At 33.2% G+C, this 26,677-nt stretch overlaps 4 protein-coding genes across 5 annotated transcripts; 1 reads left to right on the top strand and 3 right to left on the bottom strand.

Annotated features, from left to right (window-relative positions):
* Nucleotides 1-11,049: 11,049 nt before the first annotated feature.
* Nucleotides 11,050-14,821, top strand: LOC120083798 (lactoylglutathione lyase GLX1). Its single transcript, XM_039039675.1, is given in 9 exon segments — nucleotides 11,050-11,714; nucleotides 11,792-11,916; nucleotides 12,512-12,576; nucleotides 12,681-12,902; nucleotides 13,581-13,628; nucleotides 13,723-13,817; nucleotides 13,819-13,828; nucleotides 14,159-14,311; nucleotides 14,502-14,821. Coding segments are annotated over 9 exon segments (882 nt in total). The 5' UTR covers nucleotides 11,050-11,592; the 3' UTR covers nucleotides 14,544-14,821.
* Nucleotides 14,822-15,940: 1,119 nt separating this feature from the next.
* LOC120083799 (autophagy-related protein 8C) lies at nucleotides 15,941-18,273 on the bottom strand. Of its 2 annotated transcripts, XM_039039677.1 has the most exons (7): nucleotides 18,254-18,273; nucleotides 18,120-18,145; nucleotides 17,922-17,979; nucleotides 17,409-17,464; nucleotides 17,276-17,328; nucleotides 16,453-16,571; nucleotides 15,941-16,334 (listed from the first exon to the last, which is right to left on the bottom strand). In XM_039039677.1, exons 3-7 carry the CDS (start codon nucleotides 17,956-17,958, stop codon nucleotides 16,243-16,245), a joined length of 357 nt encoding a protein of 118 aa, XP_038895605.1. In that variant the 5' UTR covers nucleotides 17,959-17,979; nucleotides 18,120-18,145; nucleotides 18,254-18,273; the 3' UTR covers nucleotides 15,941-16,242. The 2 variants fall into 2 exon arrangements, with proteins under 2 accessions (XP_038895605.1, XP_038895606.1); XM_039039678.1 differs by lacking the exon at nucleotides 18,120-18,145.
* Nucleotides 18,274-18,916: 643 nt separating this feature from the next.
* LOC120083401 (probable beta-1,3-galactosyltransferase 2) lies at nucleotides 18,917-22,472 on the bottom strand. The gene is made up of 11 exons (XM_039039155.1): nucleotides 22,348-22,472; nucleotides 21,425-21,521; nucleotides 21,112-21,173; nucleotides 20,793-20,998; nucleotides 20,626-20,689; nucleotides 20,468-20,540; nucleotides 20,206-20,326; nucleotides 19,997-20,084; nucleotides 19,798-19,923; nucleotides 19,586-19,695; nucleotides 18,917-19,369 (listed from the first exon to the last, which is right to left on the bottom strand). The coding sequence occupies exons 1-11, from the start codon at nucleotides 22,455-22,457 to the stop codon at nucleotides 19,224-19,226; spliced, it is 1,203 nt and encodes a 400-aa protein (XP_038895083.1). The 5' UTR covers nucleotides 22,458-22,472; the 3' UTR covers nucleotides 18,917-19,223.
* Nucleotides 22,473-24,607: 2,135 nt separating this feature from the next.
* LOC120083273 lies at nucleotides 24,608-25,893 on the bottom strand. The gene is made up of 2 exons (XM_039038947.1): nucleotides 25,544-25,893; nucleotides 24,608-25,421 (listed from the first exon to the last, which is right to left on the bottom strand). The coding sequence occupies exon 2, from the start codon at nucleotides 25,413-25,415 to the stop codon at nucleotides 24,879-24,881; it is 537 nt and encodes a 178-aa protein (XP_038894875.1). The 5' UTR covers nucleotides 25,416-25,421; nucleotides 25,544-25,893; the 3' UTR covers nucleotides 24,608-24,878.
* Between the last annotated feature and the right edge of the window lie 784 nt (nucleotides 25,894-26,677).

A 26,677-nucleotide genomic window follows, 5' to 3' on the forward strand; every position in this document is an offset into this window, starting at 1 on the left:
CTTCGGCTTCATACTATACTTAGCCTCATCTCATGCGTTAACACCAAACTTATGGTTTCTTTACACTAGCCAATTTTTCCGCTAGTTTAATTCCAAAATTTTTAAGGAAACTTTATTTAACACTTAGAATTTCTTCTTTTTTGGCATAGGGTTTCATACTTAATTAAATTCTCTTAATTATTAGCTTAAGTAGGGAAATCAAAATTCAGGTTTCATAGTCTATACGATCGAGTAGCGTGCGCGAGTATCATATACTATGCAATCGTGTAGTTAACGACTATGCAATGAGTATGATAGTCTACACGATCATTTAGCACGCATGCCTTGCGTCGAGTATCAAATACCGCGTGATTGTTTACCCTCAAGCGCCTACGTAATCATGCAGCCAACGCAACATAATCGTGTAAACACTTTACATGATCGCGTAGCATTAGCAATGCGATCGTTTAGCAGATGCTACACAATCGTATAGAAAACTCTACACGAACGCATAGCCAAATCTAAACGATTGTCTAGCTTAAGCTACACGATGCGACCACCGTTTCGTCTTCACCATCGAAATGAACTGCAACTCTTGTGTTTGCTGCTTCCCAAACTACTCAAGAAACAAAACGAATACAGACTCGATTGCAAGAAATTATGCCAAAAAACGTAGGGGCCATTACAATTTAACTTTTGTAAACTTAAAGGAAAGCCATAAATAAAGATAACTATCTCAAAACATCCATCATTAACATCCACATACATTTAACAGTTAAACGCGACGCAGAAGTAAAACCCACCAAACTGTAAACAATTCAATACATAAAATGGAATTTGGAAATCAAAACACAACCTGGCTCTAATACGAATTGAGGGAACTCGTTTTATAGAGAACCTATGAACGGAAACGGATCGTCCAAATCCCATTTTGATTGAACATAAATATTTATAGTAAAAAGAACAGATTATGCATAATAACATAAATTACAGCATGCCTTTTAAAACAAACAAGGGTTTAGAGATTATACCTTTGAAGAACTCTTCTTCAAGAAAATCCCACGAATGCGTCGAACAAGCACGGACTCCTCTCGAACAAACAGCAATGCAACTCTCAAACCAAAAGAGGATACTACTACTTAGTTACCTTGGTATTCTCGGTGCGAGAACCTAGAAGTGGTGGCCTCTGGCTATTTTGGTTAGGAGGGTGTTTTGGAATTGGAGGAGGAAGACGATCGAGGAAGACAACTTTATCGCATAGACAAGTCTCTTGATCGTTTAGTGAATTGAGTCTATCGCATAGGCTCTCAAGTAAATTGTGTAGTAGACTTCACCAGTCGTGTATGCTTGTCTATTGGAATCATAAAATCATATTTCATTTTATTCCAAAAGCCACAAAAACTAATTAACTTCCCACTAAGGGTGGTTAGAGAGAAAAAAGGGAATTAATTATCAGTTAATAATTATAAATAAATATGATAACTAACTTATCATATTATATTTATAACCTATAGTTTTAATATTGCATTATATACAATATATAAACCATAGTTCTTTTTCTCTATTTTATGAAATTAATATAAATCATATTTATATTAAATTTAATAACTATGAATCTTATTCATAGAAAATATATTTGAATCATATTCAAATATTTGTTCCTCCAATTAAACTATAATGTATCAAATACATTAGGTCAATTATATCATTTATAATTGTATTAATTAAATTATATCATATACAATTCAATTCTCTCTTATTAATTTGAACATTTCAAATTAACTCAAAAACTGATTCTCAACTAAATCTTTTGAGCTACCAAGGGAACCTTATGAACCTATAGTTTGAAGCTCCAACGGTACATGAATAAGTGATTAAACTCTTTAATCATATTATCCACCATCTGTTAACTATCAGGCACTCCACTAAAGACCGATAGTTGTACTCTTCGCACTACAGATATATTTATGTGTTCATTGGATATAACCAATCAATAGTATGATGACCCTTCACAAATTGCTCATAAGTACAGTTGGGCCAAATTACCATTTTTTCCCCTGTATTTACATCTAACTTCTTAAGTACCACTAATCCCTCTAATGAACAATAGATCATAGTCTCACTATGACTAAACCTCTCTCTAGCCAAGAGAGGGTGTGGAGCCACATTGTTCAAGACTCGAAATCAGCCCTTAAGGGAGTAATTTATCTACTTACCCTTACTTCGGGGAAGGACTGAATTCCATCTTGTGTAGCTAAGTTCTCAGCTCTCCAATCAGACGAATCCCCAAAATGAAGGCTGGTTAATCGAATGAATCTGGCCACTCTCACCCATACAAATCAAATGACCACCCTCATAGGCAGGAGTTTACAACTCATTTAGGATTAAGATCATGTTACCTATGGTCGTCCTAGTGAAATGAAAGTCTCTATTATGAACGACATTATATAGCGAGACTAAACATTTCGTGGTCCGATCTAATACAATGAAACTTCTTTGTATAGAATATCCCCGCTCGAATGTCTAATACATGAATGATCAGGATCAGATCATTTGTAGCACTTTACGACATTTGTAACACCTACAAAGCGACCCATACTCGTAATATCACCAGGATAAGGTACCCAGCCTTATCCATATACTACAGACCATTTAGGTTATCACTTAGACATGATCCACTTGCATGTCTCCACATACATATTTAAGCTACAACGATAACCGTGGATGTTAGTTTATTGGTTTGTGGTTAATGGCAACTAAAATATCATATATTTCATAGACAAAATGAATAAAATATCAAATATTATTAATCACAGAAATGTTTGTTCATACAAGGTTTACAAACTATAGGACCCTACGAGATTTAGGACATCAACCCTAACAACAACGATAGGGTCTCCCTCCATTTCGTTCATTTACTGCTTAAAGCATTTCTCTTCTAAGCGTTTTCTCTTGATTTTGTTCGCGTTTGATCTTCGAACCTGAGCATTCCTCGCAGGTTTCTCGCCGATCATCTCTACGCACTTGCCACCGTCATTGTGATCTGAAAGGTATGAGACTCTTTTCCTTGAAGAATTCATGTTGATATTTAAGGTTTGACTATCCTTTAGGGTTTAGTCGTGTGTTCATTCATAATCGATCATTGAGAGAATACTAACCGATTGGATAGATAATACTAAGCGAGCATTTAGAGAATATTAAGCGAGCGTCTAGATATTACTAAGCGATCAAATAGAGATTACTAAGCGATCGTATAGAGAATACTAAGTGATCGGATCGTTTAAGTTTATATCGTGCGATCGTTTAGCTAATTGTTACGCGATCGTTTAAACATCTGTTATGCAATCATTTAGCTAACTATTACGTGATCGTTTAGACACTATTATGTGATCGCTTAGCTAACTGTTACTCGATCGCTTAGATATCCGTTATGCGATCGTTTAGCTAACTGTTACGCGATCATTTAGATATCCGTTATGCAATCATTTGGTTAATTGTTACATGATCGTTTAGATATCTATTATGTGATCGTTTAGTTTTTGTCATGCGATCGTTTAGTTTTTGTTATACGATCGTTTAGGTTTTGTTATGCGATTGTTTACTTTTTGTCATGCGATTGCTTAGTTTTTGTTATGCGATTGCTTACTAATTCTTGTAATGTACACAATTGTCAGATTGCTAAGATGGTCGTCCCTGTTGAGAAATATTTTCCTACTACAGTCGCTTGCCAAGTCCACAAAATTGCCCCTGTCATTAAGAAAAAGTTGACAGAAGAACAGATGAAACTGTATAGGCAAACAGCCTTTGGTCTCTATTGGATATAGATCTTGTTTTCAATGGACAACTTAAGGGAGGTAGTAAATGCGAACCTAAACGTTATTTCATTCAACATTCTAGAGAAGAAGGTAACATTCTCCCAAGAGGATTTTAACTTGATAATTGGGTTGTGGCCGACCAAGGAAATAGTGGAAAGAGAAACAAGTGGTGAAAGGCTGCAAGAACTCACTCTTGGACCCAAGGACCCAAATGGAAAGGATAGTTCTTGCAAGGATGTAGAGATCACCTTCGAGAATTTCAATTTTACTAATGACGAAGATGTTGTCAAGGTTGCATTGGCACTATTCATTAAAACAGTGATGATTGGAAAAGATAAGAAAACCTAGTTCGATAACAATATATTTGGGATTGTCGATGACCACTTGCATTCCTCTACCAAACATCGGATAGTTAGCAAGCTCTTTGTTGACTTTTTTACACTGTAGTCAAAGTTCTTTCTTATTGCAAGCATCGATAATTTAATTGACATTATATTTCGAAAAGAAAATTTGACCGACCTTTATATCCTCGTCATTCAGACAGTCGTGAGGTATTGTGATGAGGTCGTCATACAATGGACCCTCTGATGGTCTGGGTATATCAACAAATGGTTCGGTTGGAATGGTGAAATGCATTAGAACTAAAGGCATCACAACTAGTGGGACAGGAGTAAGTGGGGTTGGAACATGGATGTTAGGTGTTGGAGAAGTTTGTGGTCCTAAAGATTGTCCATATCCATTTTTAGTATTGAATTGTGAAGTTCATCTGGGCTCACTGTTGTGACCAAACCAAGCTTCACTTCGGTCATCCCTCAAGTTACATGGCTCAATATGATCATCAAGTGAAGACATGGTATGAATATTGCGTGTTGGAATAGTTACAAACCTACAATTTTTACTGATTGAAATGGGTTGATCGGTTGGATTGTAATGCTGGTACATATTGTCCGTGTGTACTCTATCACTTTCGCAAGGTGTAACTGGTACAAATAATGGCATCCGGGATGCATCATTGCTTTCTAAAAACAAGTTAAGGTCTTCATCATCGATTATGTCAATTAGGAGAGCTGGGACCAATAAATTGTAACAACATTTGATGTGTGTATCAAACATATCCGGATCGATATTCAATCGTTGGTGCATCATACTCACTAATTCACTGACTGTTATATCATTTATGACTTTCAGATCATTCATATGACCACCAACATAATTTCTTCTGGACTAATCTCAATCCCCACCAAATCGTACAAAGATGTGAAGTAGCGTCATTGATCTACAATGGGATAAGCAAATTATTGATAAGTGAACGATCGTTTATACATTACTATGTGATCGTTTATAAATGTTTACACAATCATTTATAAATTACTATATGATTGTTGATAAATTACTATACGATCATTTATAATTTACTAAAAGATCGTGTATAACTCACTATACGATCGTTTATAACGTACTATACGATCGTATTGTAATTTATGAACGATCATCTATATTGTAACGAACAATCATCTAGTAATTTATGAACGATCGTTTATATTGTAATGAACGATTGTGTATATATTACTATACGATCGTTCATTTAATGCTAAACAACACTTATTATGAAAGCGATCTGAGACAAGAAATCGTAGAATATCACTTACATTCTCTCCGTTTCTAAATCTGATGATGAAAGCGATCAACGAAGATGTTGGACTGAAATTCTGAGAGAAAGCTATGAGAGAACTGAGAATTTCATAGGGAGTTCAACAGAAAGTGAATACTGAGAGTGGCCTTCCATTTTCTTCATACCAATGTTATCAATGCTATTGGTAGAATATTAGTTGGGAATAAATATTTTGATGCAATGTTGTGTTATTTTGAATGCACATTGAATGAAGGGCTGAAGAAATCGTTGAAGGAAGAAAAAATGTGGTGTAGTTTGAGGAGTTTTAAAAACTGGGGGCATTTTTGGTATTTCGTATGGGCAAAAGGTCAGTGGTAGAAAAGTTTTTAGGGAGAGGTTATTGGTAGAAAAGTTTTGGGTTTTGGGTCATTTTGTGAAATTTTCCGAGACAGTGACAATGGCTGAGCGATCGTCTGAAGAAGGAGAGAAAAGAATCCTCTTTTTTTTACTTCCACGCTTACCGAGGTAACCCAATATATATATATATATATAACTTTCCCTTTTCCTTATTAAGGGGGTATTTGACAACCTTGGTTGAGTTGGTATTTTTTACCAACTCAATGTTTGAAAACCAACTTTAAATATTGGTGGGATTGAGTTTGTATACCAACTCACCCCAAGTCTTCCCAATTCTCTCTCCCTCCAATGTTTTAAATGGTTCCACCTATTGATCTCTGTTGGCGATTACTACTACTACACTCCGTCGACATACTCTGATGACCACCTTCGGGTGGCTAACTCCAACGACCAACTCTGAGCTTTGGCAACCACCTCTGACGACACACCAACAATCAATCCCAACAACACCTTGTAAAAAAAACTTTGGCTTCCACATTCGCACAACCAACTTCGACAAAGAACTTCGAGCTCCACCAACGACCTTCGACGACAACTCTAGCGACTAACTCCAACGACTACCTTCACACAAGTAACTTCGGCGAAATTCACTGCCTACCACCTTCGTGTGTCCAACTTCGACGACCACTAATAAAAATAAAACGGTGGATTTAATTACCCACCATTTCACTCTCACTTTCACCCGTTTTCCCACACGTTTTTATTACTCTCCCAACTTCCTCAATTACTTTGTCGTTTCTCTTTCTCTCATGCTCTCTTCACATTTACTCCCCTTCTCTCATCTTCTCTTTTTTTTTCGTCGTTTGGTTCGTCTTTCTCATTTTCTCTCTTCTCTCTCTGTCTGGCTCGTATGAGTTTTATTTTCCCTTTTCTTTCTCTAACTCCTCCTTTCTCTTTTTTGATTTTCTTTCTATAGTTGTTCTTTTAGATCTAATTATTCTTCTTATATTTCATTTTTTCTTAGATCTTAAAAATATTATATACGACGTCCTATTATTGTTTCACTAAACAAAAGTTCAACGATATGTTTTAAACAACCTATCACTTGATGTTTTCAAATATTATATAATTCTATGAAATAGTAGAATTTAAAATTATGGCTCAAGTTTTTTTTTTTTTTTTTAAAAAAAAGGAAGATAGTTTGTACACTAATACAACATAATAGTAGAAAAATAGACATCAATATTTGTAAAATCATTTCACCGGTTTTAGAAAAAGGTGAATCCATATACCACAAATTGGTCAAAAAAGACTATCTAATAGTTGATTTTATGATTTAAATTGTAAGATTTTGGTTTTTTTTAAGATGAATATTTAAGTGTCGTCCCTTCTATCTAAAACAATGTCAATAGTTTCATCTGATGGCACTAATCCTTTCAACTCTTTTTAATTTTTACGATAATTAATGATTAAGTTGGGTTTTTGAATGGAATACTCACTTCTATTTGAATGTTTAAAAAATTGGATTCAAAATTTTGTGTTATGTATATGAATAGTTTGTAGAGAATTTGTTATGTTTTGAGAATAAAAAAGAATTGGAAGTTTTTTTATTTTTATCTTAAAAAAGTTAGAAAAATATATGTATAGTTGAAAATTAAAATCAACATTAGCAACAAAAAAAAAAAAAAGATAAGATCAATTTCATTTACAAAACAACACAGATACCCCAACTTAACTCAACTCTGTCAAACACAGACAATAATTACTAACTTAACTCAACTCTGCACACCAAACAAAACAATGTAACTCTAGATAATAATTATCAACTCAACTCAACTCTCTGTTTTTATCGCATATCAAACACCCCCTAAATTTCAAATCCCCAAACAAATATAAAAAGAAATTCCTTTTCTTTTCTTTGATACCTAGGTCTATTTGGATTCCAATTTCAAACATGTATACTTATTTATATTTTATAACTCTTTCTAAACCCAACTTAAAATTAATCTTCCAAATTTTAAATTGCAATTATCTCTCAACAATTTAAATCCTTTCAAAATTCCAAATCCTAACAAATATCACTTAAATTAAATTTCAAGATCAATTTTAAATCCCAAAATTCAAATCTTCTCCAAAATAAAAACCAGAATTAAAATTGAAACAATCAAAATAACTCAATAATCTAAATTTTGACCTCAGAAATTTCAAAATTAAAGGACATATAAATCCAATAATTTAAGAAAATTAAACTGAATTTAACTAGAACTCGAGATGTTACATAGCCCTATTTGACAACCCTAAGGAGAAGATTATGTAATCTCCAAAGGAGAGTTCTAACTTTATTTCTTGAATAATGCTTAGTTGAACTATATGAAAGTCAGCTCGAAAAGCAAGATCAAACTGAGAGAAGTAGGTTGAAGTTCAAGCTCGCAAGGGGCTTGCAACAACAACAAACGCGAACGAGATCTGAACACCAATAATATTAAATTACATTAAATCATAATAGTAGTTTTCAAGAAAGTGACTAGATCATTACAAATGGTAAAGTATACGGACTAAATTGTCATCTGTCAAAATTCAATGACTCGGTTATTACTTATTTAAAACTACAAGACTAAATCATTACCAGCTAAAATTTAGAGACCAGATTGTTACTTTCTTGAAAGTCTAGGGACCAAAAGTGTTTTTGAATGCTTTGTTTGGTAACCATTTGGTTTTTGGTTTTTTATTTTTGAAAATTAAGCTTTCCATCTCTAAATTTCTTCATTTATTATCTTCTTTTTACCCCAAATTTTGAAAACTAAGAAAGTAGCTTTTTAATTTTTTTTTATTTTTGAAATTTGGTTAAGAAATCAACTATTGTACTAAATAAATATACAAATAATTATAAAATATATGAAAAAATAGGCTTAATTTTTTTAAAAAAAAATAAAAAATAAAATGATTACCAAACGAGATATAACTTTTATTTTTCTAATTTAAGCTTAGCTTTTAATTTAAATCTATAGTTTTGAAACTTTCAATTTAGTCCCATCTGTTTTTCTACTTAAAAATCTACTTCTCTTTTGTGTTTTCACTCCAGCCTACTCTGTTGTTTTTTTCACTCCATCCTAAATCAATTAGCTAATACAATTACTCAAATATATGCACATATATATATATATATATATGCTATCATCTGAGAGATGGTTTCTAAAATTTGACTAAACTATAGGATTAGTAGTCAATTTGAGTGTGAATTCAAACTATAAATGTTAATTTAATATTAAACCCAAATATAAAATAAATAATTTTAGACTTTTAATATTATAAGAAGCAAATAAAAAAAATTCTAATCTTTTTAAGAGGGAGGAATAACATATTTTGAATAAATTTCAAGTTCCTCTTTTCATTTCTAAATTTGATGTGAGGTTTTAATTTTATGATGAAAATTATTAATATTTTAATATTTTGAGCTATTACAAAGAACATAATAAATTTAAAATGATGATCTGACTCTCAGTTAGTTATAATTCAGAAAGGGATCGATAAGACTTTATTTTTAAAAAAAATAATAATAATAATAAAATAAAAAATGGATAACATCTTAATATTGTTTTTAATTCATTAGTTTGGTTAATTGATGATTGTTGAAGCTTCTTAGACTTTGTTTGGATTGTGTTTGAAATTATAAAAAACTATTATGAAAAAATCTTAACTATTTTTTTACCTTTCTTGTTTGGTAAAATAAATTATTAATTATTTAGTATTTTTGTTTTTATTTTTGAAAATTAAACCTATTTCATTCTCATTTCTTAGCAAGATTTACATCTTTCTTAAGTACAATTGTCGAATTTTTAGCTAAATTAAAAAATAAAAATTACTTTTTTAGTTCTCAAAATTTAGAGGTGGAAGTAGTGTACATAGACTTAATTTTTAAAAACAAAAATAATAAACAAAATAATTACCAAACAGGTCCTTAATAATCCATGAGAATCACTTCTTAATTTTAAAATAAAAGTTAATAGATATTAGTTTTTAGATTTGACTTCCTAAAAATTTCCTGACTTCTTTACTTTCTAAATAAATATATTTTAATAATATTATTTCAAATTAATATAATTTGTTAGGTCTATTTTCAAATTCTAATTTATTCATTTTTAATAACAATTATTTCTTTAAAAAATTATCAAATAATTTATATTCAATAAAATTAGCTAAAATTTAAATCACATACAACTTTAAATAAATTATAAATTAACTATCTATGTGAAAATAATTGAAACAATAAGCTTAGTTTGTTCATATAACTAAATTGCACAACTTAGTATTAATTTATCAAACATCGTAACTAGTTTTTTTTTTAAAAAAATCAAAATTTATTAAACAATATTTACTTCCTTTCACAACTGATTTTTCTAAAATTACAATTATTTTAAAAACTACAACAATTCCAAACGAAACCTTAATTAACAGTTGTTCGATTCAATGAACTTTTTTGAACTTAGCATGTTAAATGATGTAAAATTAAATTTACCTTCATCTATCTATTAGTTTAAGCTTTTAGTCCAATTGATAATTTAAGATGGTATATTTGAGAGATCCTATGTTCAAGTCTATGTAATGTTATTTTCTCCTCATTTAATATTCATTATTTATCACAATCAACAAAACTTAACCTATTTATTCAATATAAGTATAATCCAATAGACATGAAAATTATATTATAGAGATTCAATTCTCTCTTCTTACCTATTGTTTTATTTAATAATCAAAACAAAGAAGATCTATTTTGAAAAATGAGCATAATTATGTAAAGTGAAAGATACGATACAATTCTTTCTTCTTTTTTTTTCTTTTATTATTATTATTATTATTATTATTATTATTGAGAAAAAGGAAGATTTATTTTATGAAAAGCGTAATAGTATTTATTAAATAATTGCTAAAAAAGTAATCACATTGCTAAGCAGACGCAAGGTATGATATTCTCATTATTTTATTTTAATAAAGATAGACGTAAGGTATGATCCAACGTATATAAATGAAAAGGGAGTTTAAACTGCTTCATACAAATTATTATCTCCAACCATAGATGTTCACGGAGAGGAGTAGGGACGGAAAAGCCATCCTATTTATTGTATTAAATAAACAACAATAAACTTCAATTCAATTAATACAATAAAATCTATAACCAACATGAACATAACTCAATTGATATAAATTTATACTGTCAACCTCGAAACAGAAATGGGATGAAAGACAATAAATAAGATGAATGTTGCAAAATGAGCAAAGATTCTTTTGATCTTTCTTGGTGATATATATAAAATAGTGTCCACTCCATGCAAGCTATAAGCATAAAACAAATAATGCATAACGTGTATCACTTTGGTCCCCAGCTTGTTTTATATACAAAATGTCAATAATTTATTTACAGTCAGTTTCCATATCATTGTCAATTGCAAATAAAACTCATTTCTTTGAGTTCTCTATTCCTCTCAATAAACATCATTTTGCACCCTATGAATGGTGTTCATATTTTATTCAGACCATTAAAAACGACAATGAAGAGAGTCCTATGCAAGACAAATCCTTAAATAAACTAGTAAGCCAGATCTGGATTTGTTGTTCTATTTTTATGTCTTGTGGTCCAATATTTACTAAACAAATTCACAGTTGCTGGCTCAATGCAATAATTGAACTCCATGTTATCATAACCACTGCATTTTTTATTCCCCGAGTTCGATATGTGGGAGTGGGGATCAAACTTTAGATCTCGAGTAATCCTGACTAGTTTTGAAAAGGCTTATAAATCTCTGAAAAATTGGCGACAGAAGAACAAAGAACATGGCAGAGACTAGACCTGTAGCTCCTGATGGACATGACCAGATGTTGGAATGGCCCAAGAAAGATAATCGCCGCTTTCTTCGTACCGTCTACCGTGTCGGTGATCTCGATCGTACCATCAAGTATATCTTCTTCAATCTAACTCTGAATCTTTATCTTATGATCTTCCACTTTATGGCAATGCATTTTCTATCTTCAGATTCTACACAGAATGTTTTGGAATGGAACTCCTAAGAAAAAATGAAGTCCAAGAAGAGAAACATACCAAAGCATTCATGGGGTATGGCCCTGAGCAATCGTCAATTGTTCTCGAGTTGATTTACGGTATGTGGTTTTAATGAGTAAAAGCAATACTTAGTTGCTAGCTACACAACGGTCAATTTTTGCACATGGCCCCACATGGCAAGGCAAATTTCTGCATGGTTCTCTAGCTAACATCTAAGTATTACGGTATATGACTCAAGTTTTAACAAGAGTAATACTTAGCTGCTAACTAGACTACGATCATTTTGTACACACGGTACCACGTGAAAAAGTATTAAAAATAGTTTTCTTGCTTGTTAGGTGATATAATATTAAATTTATCTTCATCCATCAGCTTAAACTTTTAGGTCAATCAATGATTTAAAATAGTGTCAAAGCAGGTGATCCAAGAGGTTTTGTGTTCAAGCCCCTGCAATGTTATTTCCCCCCAATTAATAATTGGTTTCCAATTGTTAGGTCTTCAACATATTTGAAGCTCACAAGTGAGAGAGAATGTTAGATGATACAATATTAAATTTACCTTCATCCATCAACTTAAGTTTTTAAGTCAATCATTGATTAAAGACTGGTAGCATCCAAGTACTATTCCTCTTTAAGAATGTGTCTGAAATGGAATCAAGTCATAATCTCTTATCTTGTGTTCAAAAATATGCAGAACATGGGGTAACTTCATATAATATTGGCAATGGATTTGGACATTTTGCCATTGCTACTCAAGATGTAGGTGAAGACAATCAAGAGCCAATTTCTTCATGGTTTTGGTTTTTTTCCCCCTGCAAATTGACATGAAGAATATTAACATCAAATCTTTATAATTTTCCAAGGTCTACAAAATGGTTGAAAATGTTAAGGACAAGGGTGGTGACAATATGATCATTAGAGAACCTTTTGAGGTGAAAGGCAGCTCCATTTTTGTGCTGGCCTATGTGAAAGATCCTGATGGTTACATCTTTGAGCTCATTCAAAGAGATCCCACTCCTCAGCCACTCTGCCACGTAATGCTTCGTGTTGGCGATTTACAACGATCTATCGACTTCTATAAGAAGGTAACATCACATATTGCAAAAAATTTCAGTTAAAGTAAACAAAGATCTATCGACTTCTATAAGAAGGTAACATCACATATTGCAAAAAATTTCAGTTAAAGTAAACAAAGAAGCTACTGTATGTATACACATAAAAAAAGAAATTATACTTTTAATCCAAACTTTCATGAAAGTGACGATTTAGTCAATAAACTTTTAGCATATGAAAAATGAACAAAGAAAACATAAAACCGACCAAATTCAGCACACGAATAATGAAAAATGATAGGAAAATGCATCAGAAAAATCTTAACCATCATACGGAGAGACATCTTTCTAGTGTGCTATCAACATCTCATTTAATAACCATTTAGTTTTTAATATCTCGGTTTTTGAAAAATATATTTATAAAACACTATATTTTCACCTACCGATTTCTTTCTTTTGTTATCTATTTTTTAGGAGAGTTTTACAAAACCAAGTCAAGTTCTGAAAACCAAAAAGGGTAGTTTTTAAAAACTTGTTTTTGTCATTGAAATTTGGCTAAAAATTCAAATGTTTAGTTAGGAAAGATGAAAAATATGTTGAAAAGGTTGTAAGTAAACAAGCACAATTTTAACAAAAAAAAACAAATTGTTATCAAATGAGGCCTAAGAAATTTTAAATCTCAATCCTGAATTAGAATCTGTTTCCATACAGGCATTGGGAATGAGAGTACTTAACAAGGTTCAGAGTCTAGAACACAAGGTGAACTTTAACTTTTACTTCCATCCATCTTAAGAAACTGAAGGCTGTTAAATAAATGCCATAATTTTCAATACACAAACAATTGACTCTGCAGTATGCCATAGCCATGATGGGTTATGCAGATGAGTTAGAGACAACAGCGCTGGAGTTGACTTACAATCATGGTGTGACAGAACATTCCAAGGGAATGATATTCCCAGGTCAAATTGTGTATGGGGGGGGGGGGGGGGGGGGGGGGGGGGGGGGGGGGGGGGGGGGGGGGGGGGGGGGGGGGGGGGGGGGGGGGGGGGGGGGGGCGGGGGGGGGGGCGGGGGGGGGGGGGGGGAGGGGGGGGGGGGGGGGGGGGGGGGGGGGGGGGGGGGGGGGGGGCGGGGGGGGGGGGGGGGGGGGGGGGGGGGGGGGGGGGGGGGGGGGGGGGGGGGGGGGGGGGGGGGGGGGGGGGGGGGGGTTTCAAATTTCCCCTTTTAAGTTAAGAAATTAAGAACCACTAGTTCCCATACTTATATGGTAAATTTTGGTTTTGATTTCAGGTTGCTATTGGGACTGATGATGTATACAAGAGTGCTGAGGTTGTTAATCTCATTACCAAAGAACTTGGAGGAAAAATAAACCAACAACCCAGTTTAGCTAGCCAAACCAACTCCAAGATTACCAGTTTTCTTGATCCTGATGGCTGGCAAATTGTGAGTTTTCCTTCCTCATATAAGATCATTGGAGTATAAATCCGGCACAGTTCCAAGCTCCAATTTTTCGTTCAAAATTTTAAAGGATTTCTACTCTAAGAGCAGTGTGGGTATTTTATTATATATGGTTTCTTGATTCACGACAGAAGTATGGTCAAGTAATGCTTAAAATCAAGCTTTTCTCTTGTAGGTCCTTGTTGACAATGAAGATTATATGAAGGAACTGCAGTGAAGAAGGGAATTGACAGTATAAACCTGATGTTGATTCTCTGTTGAATGTAAGACAATAAAGAGCTGAAATATTTTCATCAATATAATATCCGAGACTCTTGAGTTATATACTTGTAGTTCCAGCTACTTTAAACCAAGAATGATAGTGCATATGTATAATGCAAAAGTAAAGAGCTTAAATGAAATATACTTTAGGCAGTAAAAACTGGCTGGGATGTGGAATTTTTGTTATATATTTTTTGTGTTCACTTCAAAGAATTAAGTAAACGTAAATGTGTACAAGAAGAATGTGTAGAAAGTGTTGTACCTGAAGTGAAACTGGAGTTTGAAGCCATCAGTATGAAGCAAAAGAATCGATTGCAGAGAATCGCCCTGCCATAGGCTTGAATAATTGATCGTAGAGTCGTTGGCTCAAATTTATTGCCGATAAAATCAACTCACTATGACGAAAATTCTCAGTGATGGCAGCAATGGCCTTTTATCTGTAGGACCGAACGCTTAAATCGCTAAATATGAAGCGGTTATTTTCTTTTAAGTTTAATGGATATATCGAACGTATCAACAAATATTCCAGTCCTGTCGTTGCGATGAAACTGTATGGTCATAGAAATTAAACCATTACACCATCAAGGCAAAGGAGAAGCTAAATGGATGCCTATTTTGACTCTAAAAAAAGACGAGCTAAGTTTTTCACACCAAGTTAAAATTATGATGGAACGAAATCTCTTGAAACATCATGATGAATTCTGAGATTGGAATTGGAATGACTATTTACATCAACTAATCAAGTTTAAAGAGGAGTAAAGAATTATGAAATTTAAGAGTTCGGAGTTCTTGTGGCCCACAGAGTGAGGAGTTAAATATAAAATTGATGTATTTTAATAGTGGGATCCACCTACTCCTTGAACCAAATAAGGAGTAGACTTCAATACTCTTACTTCTCAACCCAAATACCGTTTATACTTTTACAAGATTTCAATTCATGTTCGAGTCAATGATTCAGCCAGCCCATTTATTCATTGGAATCGAGCAAGCCCATGGATCGACCAATTTGAGTCATATTTGGATCAACCTGACCCAATGAGTTCATCATTAAACCAACCGAAATATCCATGCATATGTATAATTTATCATTTTTAGTTGATGAAAATTTTCAAAGTGTTACAATTAAAAACTAAATAAAACTTTATAATATCAATAAATTTACAAACTTCGGCCCCAAGGGTTAAGCTTGGATGACCTTCTTCATTTTTAGGGTCGGACTGGACCGGCCTATTAGATATTGATAATTTCTTTAGTCCTTCCTCATTAGAAGTCCCATGCAGTTCTTGCGAATATCATTTAACTGTTACTCAGTTACTAACATTTTATTAAAGCAAACGTGAAAATAAAATTGCAAGAAATATCTGATGTGACCATGGAATAGAGATATTGGAATTTGGAAGCGGAAAATCATGGATTCTCACCAAACAAACACCCACATTTCTTTTCGGTTTGGGCGGGAGAGAAACACCATCAAATTCACAACCCAACACTTGATGAAATCCTTAATGACACTAACATTAACAGCAAAAGGAAAGAAAAGGCCTAAGGTAATCCAGAAATAGACCAGTTGCTGAGAGAACTGACTTGAGTGGGAAAGCAAGGAGTATTTACAGCTTTTTTAGTTCTATTTACAGATGAATTTTGATTTGAAGTAATCAGAATCCAAACGTGTTCTCTCCACTGTAAGTCATGTATAGAAAACCATCTTCATCCTTGTTTTCTTCATAGATTGATGACATCAAAGCAGCTGTGAGTGACAATAGAATGCATAATATTAATCCGATGCAAACCCAGTCTTCATGCTACACCATGCAAAATATACATGTACATATAGATACACTAAAAGAAACAGAAAATTAGCTAACCAGTTGGAGGTAGTGTGTTTTTTATAAAGATGAAAATAGCCTTCTCGGAACTAAGCTTAATCCTTTTCCGGACAACATAAACAAACTGCCCAACAGTCAGATCAGCAGGGACAAGGTACCTGAGAGGATTGTATAAAACCATGAGATAATTATTATATTGCCCCACCCAGCACCCAATTACGTTCAATAGAATGTAATATACAAACTGAAACTTCGAAATTTATTTAATCTTATTCCATCACCAGCCAGAAGAAATAGATATTGTTGCTCAGTATGTTCTTCCTATCAACACGTGAGAGCACTAGTAAGGGATATTTTGGGGAATATTAGTAGGATAGTAGTAAGGGCACAATTGTAATTACATAATGCTGCACTGGTTATAAATAAGAGGAGTTGGGACCTTTAGAAGGAAGGATCATTTTGGTAAGTCGGTCCTTAGTAGTTTAGTTTGGTTCTACGACAGAAATCTCTCTCGAAAGGCTATTGATATTATAATTGATTCACTCAAATTGTAATATAGTTATCTTTGTTGCTCTCAGCTTTCTCATAATTCCCATGTTTATTGGGAACCTAACACTAGAACAAAGATAAGCCACTACCACTACACTTAATATCTGACAATCAAAACCCTACCATGTGCCATCATGATTCGTAATTTCTATGGAAATGAAAGAACAAACCAGAACCTTAATCATATAAACCAAGTTTTCGAGTTTTCATGCAATGAAAGGCCTCCCACTCCGGTTTCATCCCATCTCATCATTTCGGTTAAGACGTCCAATTTTAACTGATTTCAATAAAATCAAGTCATAATGTTACTTACTTCTTCTTATCTATGTCAGGAATGTCACTCCTTTCAGCTTTCTCCACAATCACCTGCAGATAACTCACATTAACAGAGAAGAGCTGGAGTGAACTCAGTGCCAAACACTATTACAAAAGTTTAACATACTTACGGGAATTCTATCCGGATATTTCTCCCTAATGCGAGCAGCTTCAGCTTGTCTCCTTTCTAGAATATAGGAGAAATATTTTAGAACAAAGTCAAGAACATGCAAGACCGGAGTTGAAATGTGAGTTTGACTGAACGTGGGACCGAAACAATATCAGAGAGAGGCTAAGAGAGAGCGAAAAACCAAAAGACTCGTCTTTCAATAAACCCAGGAGGCCAAAAGTACGGCGGAGACATGTTTTCACCATAAAGAACCCTCTCTCACATCAAGATTCTCGCGAAAAGAGGACGAAAGAGAGAACGTAAAATTAACCCCGATTACACAGTTCAAAGAAGTCCCTTTGCAATCTTAAGAATTGCCCCTAATTTAATTTCAGTCATCAGCGCAAGGAAAAGAATCACAGAAATGGATAAAGCATCAAACATCAACAAAACAAAAACTTAAATTAACATGCAAAGAAAGAAAGGAAGTTAAAGAAATGATCAAAAGGGTAAACAAAAATGTTAAAAGAAAAACCTAGCGGATGTTCGAGCTTGAACGAGCTTTTAGCCATGGGGGAATCTCAATTTTTTTTCTGCAAATTCAAATATCAGATCATTACAATTCAAAATTCGATGCCTAGAAATTCAATGAAAACAAAATCGAAAACAATAACTGAACAAAACAAAAAGAAAATACGAATAACCAAGAACAACAGTTCTGTAAATGAAGTACCGGGGCAGAATCGATGCAATCAATGCCTACGATACCGATTGGAAGAGCTAATTAATTGAAAGAGACAGGAAAATCAAGTTGCGAGAGATCAATTGTAAAATAACAGGCGAAGACGTGGAGACGAAGAAGCGTACCTGGGTTTTCTTCTCAATTCTTCCACGTTAACCCAATAACCCCTTTATCGCAGATCGAATTGCTTGCATAGCAAGCTATGCCACTAAACTGGGCCCATCTAAATCGATTTTAGGCCCATTCTTTTCAAAGCCCAATTTTAGGGCTCAAAGTCTTTATTCAGGTCCAACTTTAAATGAAGTTTGCACGGCCCAACTACCAACATTAAATGAAATCTTTATTGAACGATTTATGTTGTTTATCCAAATCACTATATCAAACAATATTTTAACTTTTCATTGAATTACTCAATCAATATTATAGTCATCAATTATTCAATTCTTCAACCCTATATTTATTTGTATAAATATATTATAAAAGTTCTGATCATATAAGTAGACTATAAAAAATTTATGTGCCAAACGTAAAATTTTTAAGAAAACTCTATTTTATTTTAGTACAATAATTATGGAGATGAGAATCAAACCTCCAATCTCAAAGAAAGTATTCACCAATTACCAATGAAGTAGCTTCATTTGGGAAAATAAAACATGTTCTTCACATATACTTTCTTTGATAGATTTATAGAGAAAATCTATCAAAGAAAGTATTCACGTACTCTACACATATATAGAGAGAGTATACTAATGAAATGAATACCCTTTTATGATTTATTTTTAGAATATCACCTTACACGTCATTTCAATTGATCAAATCAATACTCGAGTTGAGAAAAGAAGAAGAAAGAAAGAGAATAGTTGTATAATGAGGAATGTTAATGGTAATAGAACAAGAAAGCTTAATTAAGCTGCAAATACATTACTACTTTATCAAGTAAAAGTATATAACTTCCCTCCAAAGCTGTTTACATATTGATCAAAGACCTATGAGAAACCAATTCCAAGTTGATTCAAAGGCAGACAAAAAAGAATGAGGATATTATTTCTGGTTCCATTCTTTCAAAGTGCACAAAATCCTTGTGTTGTATTGATTTCAAAAGCTATTCCATAAAGAGGTCTCATTTTCAGCACATTTCTGGTGAACTTCACTCATTCTTTCAACTGAGTTGCAGATCCCACTGCATTTCCAATCAAATGAAGCTACACAAACTTCATCTCTCAAAGCTTTTGTCTCACAATCTACACAAACAAATCATAAAAGCGTTAAGAATCATTATTTGGGAAAAAGTTCATTTTGTGCACCAAAAACAATGCAAGGTCGGAAATGGACGTATGCCGAAGAAGATCAAGAATTTGTTTGGAATCACTTTCTAATGAAGTGTAAAAGAAATGTTTATAAGCACTTAGAAATTCATTTCAAATGGACCCGAAACAGAATGAAAGCTGAGAACTTACCAGGTGGGGTGCCACAACATAGTTTCCTATCATCCACCTGTTCCACATCTAAACCAATAAACCAAGATCCTAATGAAACATCTTCATTGGCATACTTGTGCAGCACATCTCTGAAGGTTAAACGAAGTAATGAAAGAATGAATTAGTTATTATTTACGAGGTGAAGCTACTCTAGAACGATTTTGTGCATAGTAAGAACTTTAAGACTTAACTGGTTTTGCAAGATGTAAGTAGCTAAGTCTTTTGAGATTCCATATAATTGTCCTGTAGCGTGACGGAAATACAAATTTCCCTCGTCGCCGAATCTCAAATACTCCGGTTCGTGGTACTTTACTCCTCTGTAAGAATTGAGAGACATTGTGAAAATCAAATCTATTGGTAACAGTTTTTGTTTTCACAAGTTACACTTACTTCTTAGAGAGGACGGGTCCGGACTTCATACAACCGATGTAAACCCGAGGCTTATTCTGATGTCCAACCAGGGTTGTTCCAAGCGCAGCTGTAGTAGATGAAAGGATGGAAGCTTAGATATTTGAGAAAACATTATTCTTATTGCATCAACAGTTCCATATATGATATCCCTTAACAGTTCAAACAGGAGTATCTAAAAATAGGCTCACCTAAGTTCACATGGATGTCGTCATCGACTTTGACGTAGAATTCAGCATCCCACAAAGAAACAGCTGTAGCAAAGTAAGTCTTCGTCTTGGCCGATAATTCGAGGTAACCTTCCACATGATTCTGCTTGTAACATTTGAACAAACATGAGCAAAACTTCCATCAATTATCACATTCTGATTTTTTATTATTCTCTTCAACTTAGAACATTGATTGAGACAGGTAGAACAAAGAACAATAGTAGTAATAGTTGGATGACATTACCAGTCTCAGGAAGTCTCCATGTTCACGCTCCTCTGCGTCGAGTGATTTATCGAGTATGCTGCCAGGAGTTGCACTATCAACCAATACAAAGTAATCGCTGCGATTAATTTGTCATAGTATATAACTTAACAAGAATGAGATTGTGTTTCTTTATTTACCTTCGTCCGATAACGAAACGAATGATTATGCCTTTCTCTTCCTCCAACTTCTTTCTTTTGTCACCTAGTAAGATTAAATTATAAACAACAATCTCATGTTTAACCAGATGATAGAAAAAAGGCACCAAAATCAAAGGAAAAACTTGAAGACTTGTAACATAGCAGACCTTGTGGCATCCAAGTTGCACGAACCGAATCTCTTCGTTCTCGGCTAGTAAAAGCTGTATTGATTCCTACAACCACTAGATATTTTCTCTTGGAAGTTGGCTCTGCATTCTTTTCCACAACGTGAGATCCATTTGATGAAGATTTATGACCTATCGTTACAGCTGCAAGTTTCTTCTCCAGATCTAACATGCTCTTAGCAAGTGTCCTGCGGATAATATTTTAGCACACATTTCATTAATTTGCTCTTAAGCCACTAATTACATAGTGGCACATTAAGGGAGTAGACCAGTTTGATTCAAGCATCAGCATGTTACTTACTGAATACTCAGCTGGGACCTTGAAAACTCCTCTGGCCTTGCACCAGATGTTTTGGTTTTCGCCTTGTTAAGGAAAAACAATATCGAAAAGTAAGTTCATCAGAAAAGTGTCGACGAGAAGTGAATCGAAAGCAAGAAAACAATCAGTGCAATTATCCCTCTCTCAACAGGCTTTCAGTGAAAAGGGTTACCATAATGTGTTGAATAAAACTTTAGTTTCATTCAATTTGTAAAGTAAAAGGTATATGATTTAGCCTTGAGAATATATAATCAAGATCTAAAGTACGAGTTTAAATGCTATGAACCCCACTCACAAGCTGTGGATTATAAGAATCAGATTTTAATTCCATTCTTTCATGAGAGACTGTAGACTTCAGTGCAACACCATTAGCCATAGGCACTATCCACATCCTGAAAAAATTATGAAAACCAAATTTAACGATGATGTCGTAAAAACGCAATCGAACGCAATCTAAATCCAGTTAGAATCCAGTACTATAGGCTGTAAAAACCAGTTCAACAAACAGATTTTCAAATCCTTCCATTTTTTAATTGAAAAATTAGCTAGTTTTCTATATATTAGCAACAAAAGCAACAAAAAAAAAGTTTACTTAAAATGTAACAAATAGACTTTAATTGACAATATTGTACCTGTTTGTAAAAAGCATGCCAGCACAAAAGCATACAAAACATAGAAAAAAGGCCCACTTCCTAAATAATACATATCTTGAAGCAAAGTCCAATCCAATTCCTCCAACTTTATTCTTCATAGACATTTTTGTCTGCCTTTCTTCACCTAACTTTACTCTCAACAGTAAAAACTTCAAAACTGATGAGAGATTGAATCTAAATTCTTAGATTAAACAGCTAAGGAGAAAGGTTTATGAATGACAAGTGAATAAACAAAATGAAAATTCTTGAAATCAAAATGGCTATGGGTAGAGCTGAAAGTGAAAATCTAAATTCACTTTCAGCTCAAATGTGAAAGATGGAACTGAAGGGAAAAGAATTTGCTTGTGGCTGAGAAGTGGAACAGGGGACCTTTTTAATAAGTTTGTTTCATAGCATTAATCATGTAATAAATGAGATCAGTAGAACTGATCACCATTAACTTTTGAAATTTAACTGATAAATTGACCAATTCACTGTAGAAAATTTGAATTTAACTGATAAATTGACCAATTCATTGTAGAAAATTTGAACCGTTTTAATAAAATTAATGCAAATAAAAACTGACCGTTGTAAATTCCTTCTCAGACCTTCTCTGGAAATGGTTCTCTCTGATACATAAATACTGCAAATTTGCAATAGAACTTTTTTCAGACCAAACATAGAAGTTAGTTCCATGTTCCAAACCTTAATCCCCTCGAAAGATATGTTGTAAGTAAATTAAATTGCTTGCTGTTGAGTTATGAGATTTTTACATTTAGTTTAATATAACATAATTTTTCTTCTTTTTAATTTTAAAGTTAGGACTTAAAGTTTCTACTTTTTACTATTTGCTTTCAAAGGTTGATCCTTTTGATGAGGTTCAACCGTTTGTCGTAAACATGATACTAGACATTTCGTTATTCGGTTGGATTCAATTCATCTTTATAATCAATTTTTAATGAGTTGTTTTAGTTAGTAGTATTGATTAGATTCATCTTTATCAGCAAGTTTTATACCACATTTTTACATCACTATTTCTGTTCTCTTCAATAGGAAGTTTATGAGTTTATTCATGGATTGAATTTCACTCTTGCATTTCCTTTTCTTTTTTTTTTTTTTCCCTTTTTAAACAAACATTGAATGCTTGAGCGAAAATGATTTTGTTGATGCTTGCCATTTCCAAACCCCACCAAGAAAAGGAAACAAATAATCACATTTAAAAATATGGAAATGCAGCAAAAATATATCCATGGGATTTGGATTTCCATTTTCAGTTTGTTTCAAGTGGTAGTGACAATGACAAGAGCACTAACCACAAAATTTTCATTTTTTTTTCCTTAGAAACTTTGATCTTTCTTTCACAATAGAGTTTTCAGCATAAGATCTAGAATCCATGTGGAAGCAAAATCAAAATCTAGGGAAGATGAGCCTTCCTTTTTAAGACTATGCATAAAAAAGACAGAATAAAAAGGAACATAGGTAGAATTTAGAAATAAGAACAGAATATAATTAGTGCTCTTTCAAACCCCTCCTTTTGGATTTGATGATCTTCCTGAAAAATGAAACCCCCAACCCATTTTTCCCACTACTCCCAATGAAGGGGTCCCTCCAAGAAAGTGGAAAGATGCTCCATTTATTCCAAATGAGAAAAAAAAAGCTTCTTCCCTCTTTTCTTTCCACATTCTTGCAACTGTCTTAAATCTATTATCCAACTGTTTTGAAACCTAACCCGGATTCGTATTTATATTATTTATGCTGTTTACGATTTTAATCCTAAAAGTTGAAAGGAATGTACACTATATTATAGCTCTCTAACCTTGATGCCTCTAAATCCATGTCGGTCCATGGATATAGTTAATAAGTTAATCATATTTTGATGGCAGATTTCACGACAAGATTGAGAAAACTTTATGTGATCCAAATTGATTAAGAGGAAGTGGAAAGGATATTGATGAATAAAGAAGAAGAGATGGATGTTAAATTTATTGTGTTACACTGAAAGAGATGGAAGGAAAAAATGTGAGGAATATATGATGGATGGTTGATGGTGGTGTGCTGGGAAAAGGGGGAAAGACAAAGGCATTTTTATTTTTGATTTTGGTGGACTCCAAAGAGAATCTGTGACTGTGAGTCAGGTCTGAGAGAGATCAAAACGACGTAGTTTTGGTATAGATGCCATGAAAACAGGAATCTGTCCAGTGGAAGGGCAGCAGGATGATTGTTCTTTTTTTTTTCTTTTTTTTGAAATAATTGTTTATTGAATTTTCGTCTTTATCATGGGAATTATTCGTGGACCCTTATTCGGATCAGAAAGGCTGTGGAAGTGATTTGATGTATTTGATGCCACTGCCTGCCATATCCTACAGATATTCATAGACCTCAAACCCCAACAAAAAAAAAAAGATAGCTTTTATAACCAAAAAAAAAATAATGAACTTGATTCATTTAATCGTATTGACATGTGTTCGGTCTCTAGAAATAAAAGGTTCAATTCCTCGTCTGTCTTACGATTATTGTACTAAAAAATGTAGCCAGAAATACTTGAAAAAGCTTGATTTGATTAAGTAAATCTCAGATTACTTTTTCCTTTTACCTTTCCTTCATAAACAGAGGACAGAGTTGGAATATCTAAAAAATATGGTTGCCATCACTTATTTATGCTCCATAAATATAATAATAATTTGTTATTTACAAAAGAAAAAAAGTTCAAATGGGAATAAATAATAAGATCTATCAGTTAATGTATTAAACAAAATTGGATTGACAACTCTATAAAGTTTATGTATTTTTTTCTCTTAGTTCTTTGAAACAAACAACCACTCAAAAAAAAAGGTAGCCATATAAAATGAGAACTTCAACAAACCAATCTTTACTAGATAATTATACTAAATTCATATCCCTTATTTTAAAAACTCAAAATCATAGAACATGAAACAGCTCCACTCCATTTCAAATACACAAAAAGAGATAGAGGAAAAAAACTAGAAATTTTCCGTTCCTTCTTCCAGTTCTTACTAGAAACTCTGTTTTAAACTAAGCTCCAACAGACCATAACAATGGCAGAGTAAGCAAACAAGAAAACGCAGAACAAAATGATGATGATCATCTCAAGCAACATCACTCTAAAAAACCAGTCTTGGTTAAAATGGCGTTTCGAACTTTGCTTAAATCCCTTCCTTTGAGAGTTCTTCCAACCCCTTCACAAACAGAGAATGACGAAATTCTGCTTCTCGCTAATTTCTGAGCAATCCATTCATGAGGTGGCACCATATCGTCTTCTTCACCGTCGATATCTTCTTGATCTCTGCCGTCACTTTTGTCACAGGAGGACGAGCCCATTTTGCCGTAAATTTTGGACCAATCAGGAATATCCACCGGAGCAGAGGATCGATTATTGGCCATCTGGGTTTCGTGTGTTCTTGTTGAAATGGATTTCGGGATCATTTTTGGTGCAGATGGAAGACGCCAAGTGGAAGAAGAAGAAGAAGATGATGATGATGAAGATGAAGAAGACGAGTAATAACAGTCATTGGAGTCTCTCGTGATGAAATTTGAAGAATCTTCTTTACCTTTAACAGAATTCCACACATCTTCTTCTTCTAAATCTTCACTGAATCCATAGTTTTTTCTCAGAGCACTACTCCAATTCGCCATTGGTATCTGGTTAATGAAGAAAAGAAAAAGTGGAATAAATTGGACCCAATATGTAAAATAGTTTCTACTGATTAGTCATCTCGGGAATCGAAAAGAAAAACAAATATAGATTCTAGAATTTTTAATACCCAGGCTTTTGTGGCAGTGTTGTGTTGAGTAAAAACAGAGCTTTTTCAAGAATTCCTGAAATGGGTTTTGCTCATAATCCCAAAAAGCATGAGGAAAATGGTAGAGAAGAAGGTAAAAGAAAAAGGGAATTGGTTGGTTCGAAAAATCTCTAAGGAAGATCAGAGCTTTGAATGGTACTGTGGCAAAACACAGGAGGGTTTAAAGGAGACCACAAAAACAGAGAGAAAACAGAGAGAAAACAGAGAGAAATCAGAGATGGGTTTTGCTTTTAAATTAAAAACTGAAAAGCAAAAAATAAAAATTAAAGAAGAGAGAAAAAGCAAAAGAAAGTGATGGGATATAGAATCTCAGTTTCCCAGTATCACACATATTCTTATTTAGTTACCACTTTATTATTTATTTTTATTTTTTCCAGTTTTAATATTAATCTGGGACTAAAGTTTTTAAATGTGAAAGGACAGAGGAAAGTGGTGGCAATAGCACAACAAAGAGGTAAAAGACAATAAGTTTTTTCTTTTCTTAAAAAAATAAATAAAGAAAGAAAATTTACTGAATATGAAAAAACCATTATAACCCCATCTGAGGAAACACAGTTAATGGTGACAGAACAAATCATGAATACACAACATTTGATGCTCTTCTCTCTCTTTCTTGTTCTTTAGTTTTTTTTTTTTTGCTTACTTAAATTACAATTTTGATTTTAAATTTATAAAGTTAATTGAATTGTTTTACAACTTGTTAATTTTTTTTATTTTTGAATTTAGTATAGTTTTAATTGTGTGTCTACTAAATCGATTTATTCAACCTTCCTTTTAAAAAAAAAAAATAATAATGGACATCCATCCTAAACATAAAACTAAAATTTACGATTCCATTAGATATTAAATTCAATTTATGTCTATTAGATCGATAATATCATGTTTGGTAACTATTTGATTTTTTTTATTTTAAATTTTGAAAATTAAGTTTATAAACACAACTTCTACATCTACCTATAAATTTCATTCTTTTGTTATCCACTACCACTAATGTTTTGAAAAGCCAAGTAAAATTTTAAAAACTAAAAAAATAGTCTTGAAAAAATTTGGTTTTATTTCTAAAATTTGAGTCCTGACATAAAAATTTAAGAAACA

Source organism: Benincasa hispida, chromosome 8, assembly GCF_009727055.1.
Source record: "Benincasa hispida cultivar B227 chromosome 8, ASM972705v1, whole genome shotgun sequence".
In the NCBI taxonomy this organism is placed as follows: Eukaryota; Viridiplantae; Streptophyta; class Magnoliopsida; order Cucurbitales; family Cucurbitaceae; genus Benincasa; species Benincasa hispida.

Coding starts and splice junctions, on each gene's coding strand:
- LOC120083799 (XM_039039678.1), bottom strand. CDS start 17,958: ATGGCTAAAAGCTCGTTCAAGCTCGAACATCCGCTAG. Junction 16,572..17,275: donor CCTGACATAGATAAGAAGAA/GTAAGTAACATT, acceptor CAATCCTCTCAG/GTACCTTGTCCCTGCTGATC. Junction 16,335..16,452: donor AAACACACTACCTCCAACTG/GTTAGCTAATTT, acceptor TGTCACTCACAG/CTGCTTTGATGTCATCAATC.
- LOC120083401 (XM_039039155.1), bottom strand. CDS start 22,457: ATGGAACTAACTTCTATGTTTGGTCTGAAAAAAGTTCTATTGCAAATT. Junction 20,999..21,111: donor AGGTCCCAGCTGAGTATTCA/GTAAGTAACATG, acceptor TATTATCCGCAG/GACACTTGCTAAGAGCATGT. Junction 19,370..19,585: donor ATGTTGTGGCACCCCACCTG/GTAAGTTCTCAG, acceptor TTGTTTGTGTAG/ATTGTGAGACAAAAGCTTTG.
- LOC120083273 (XM_039038947.1), bottom strand. CDS start 25,415: ATGGCGAATTGGAGTAGTGCTCTGAGAAAAAACTATGGATTCAGTGAA.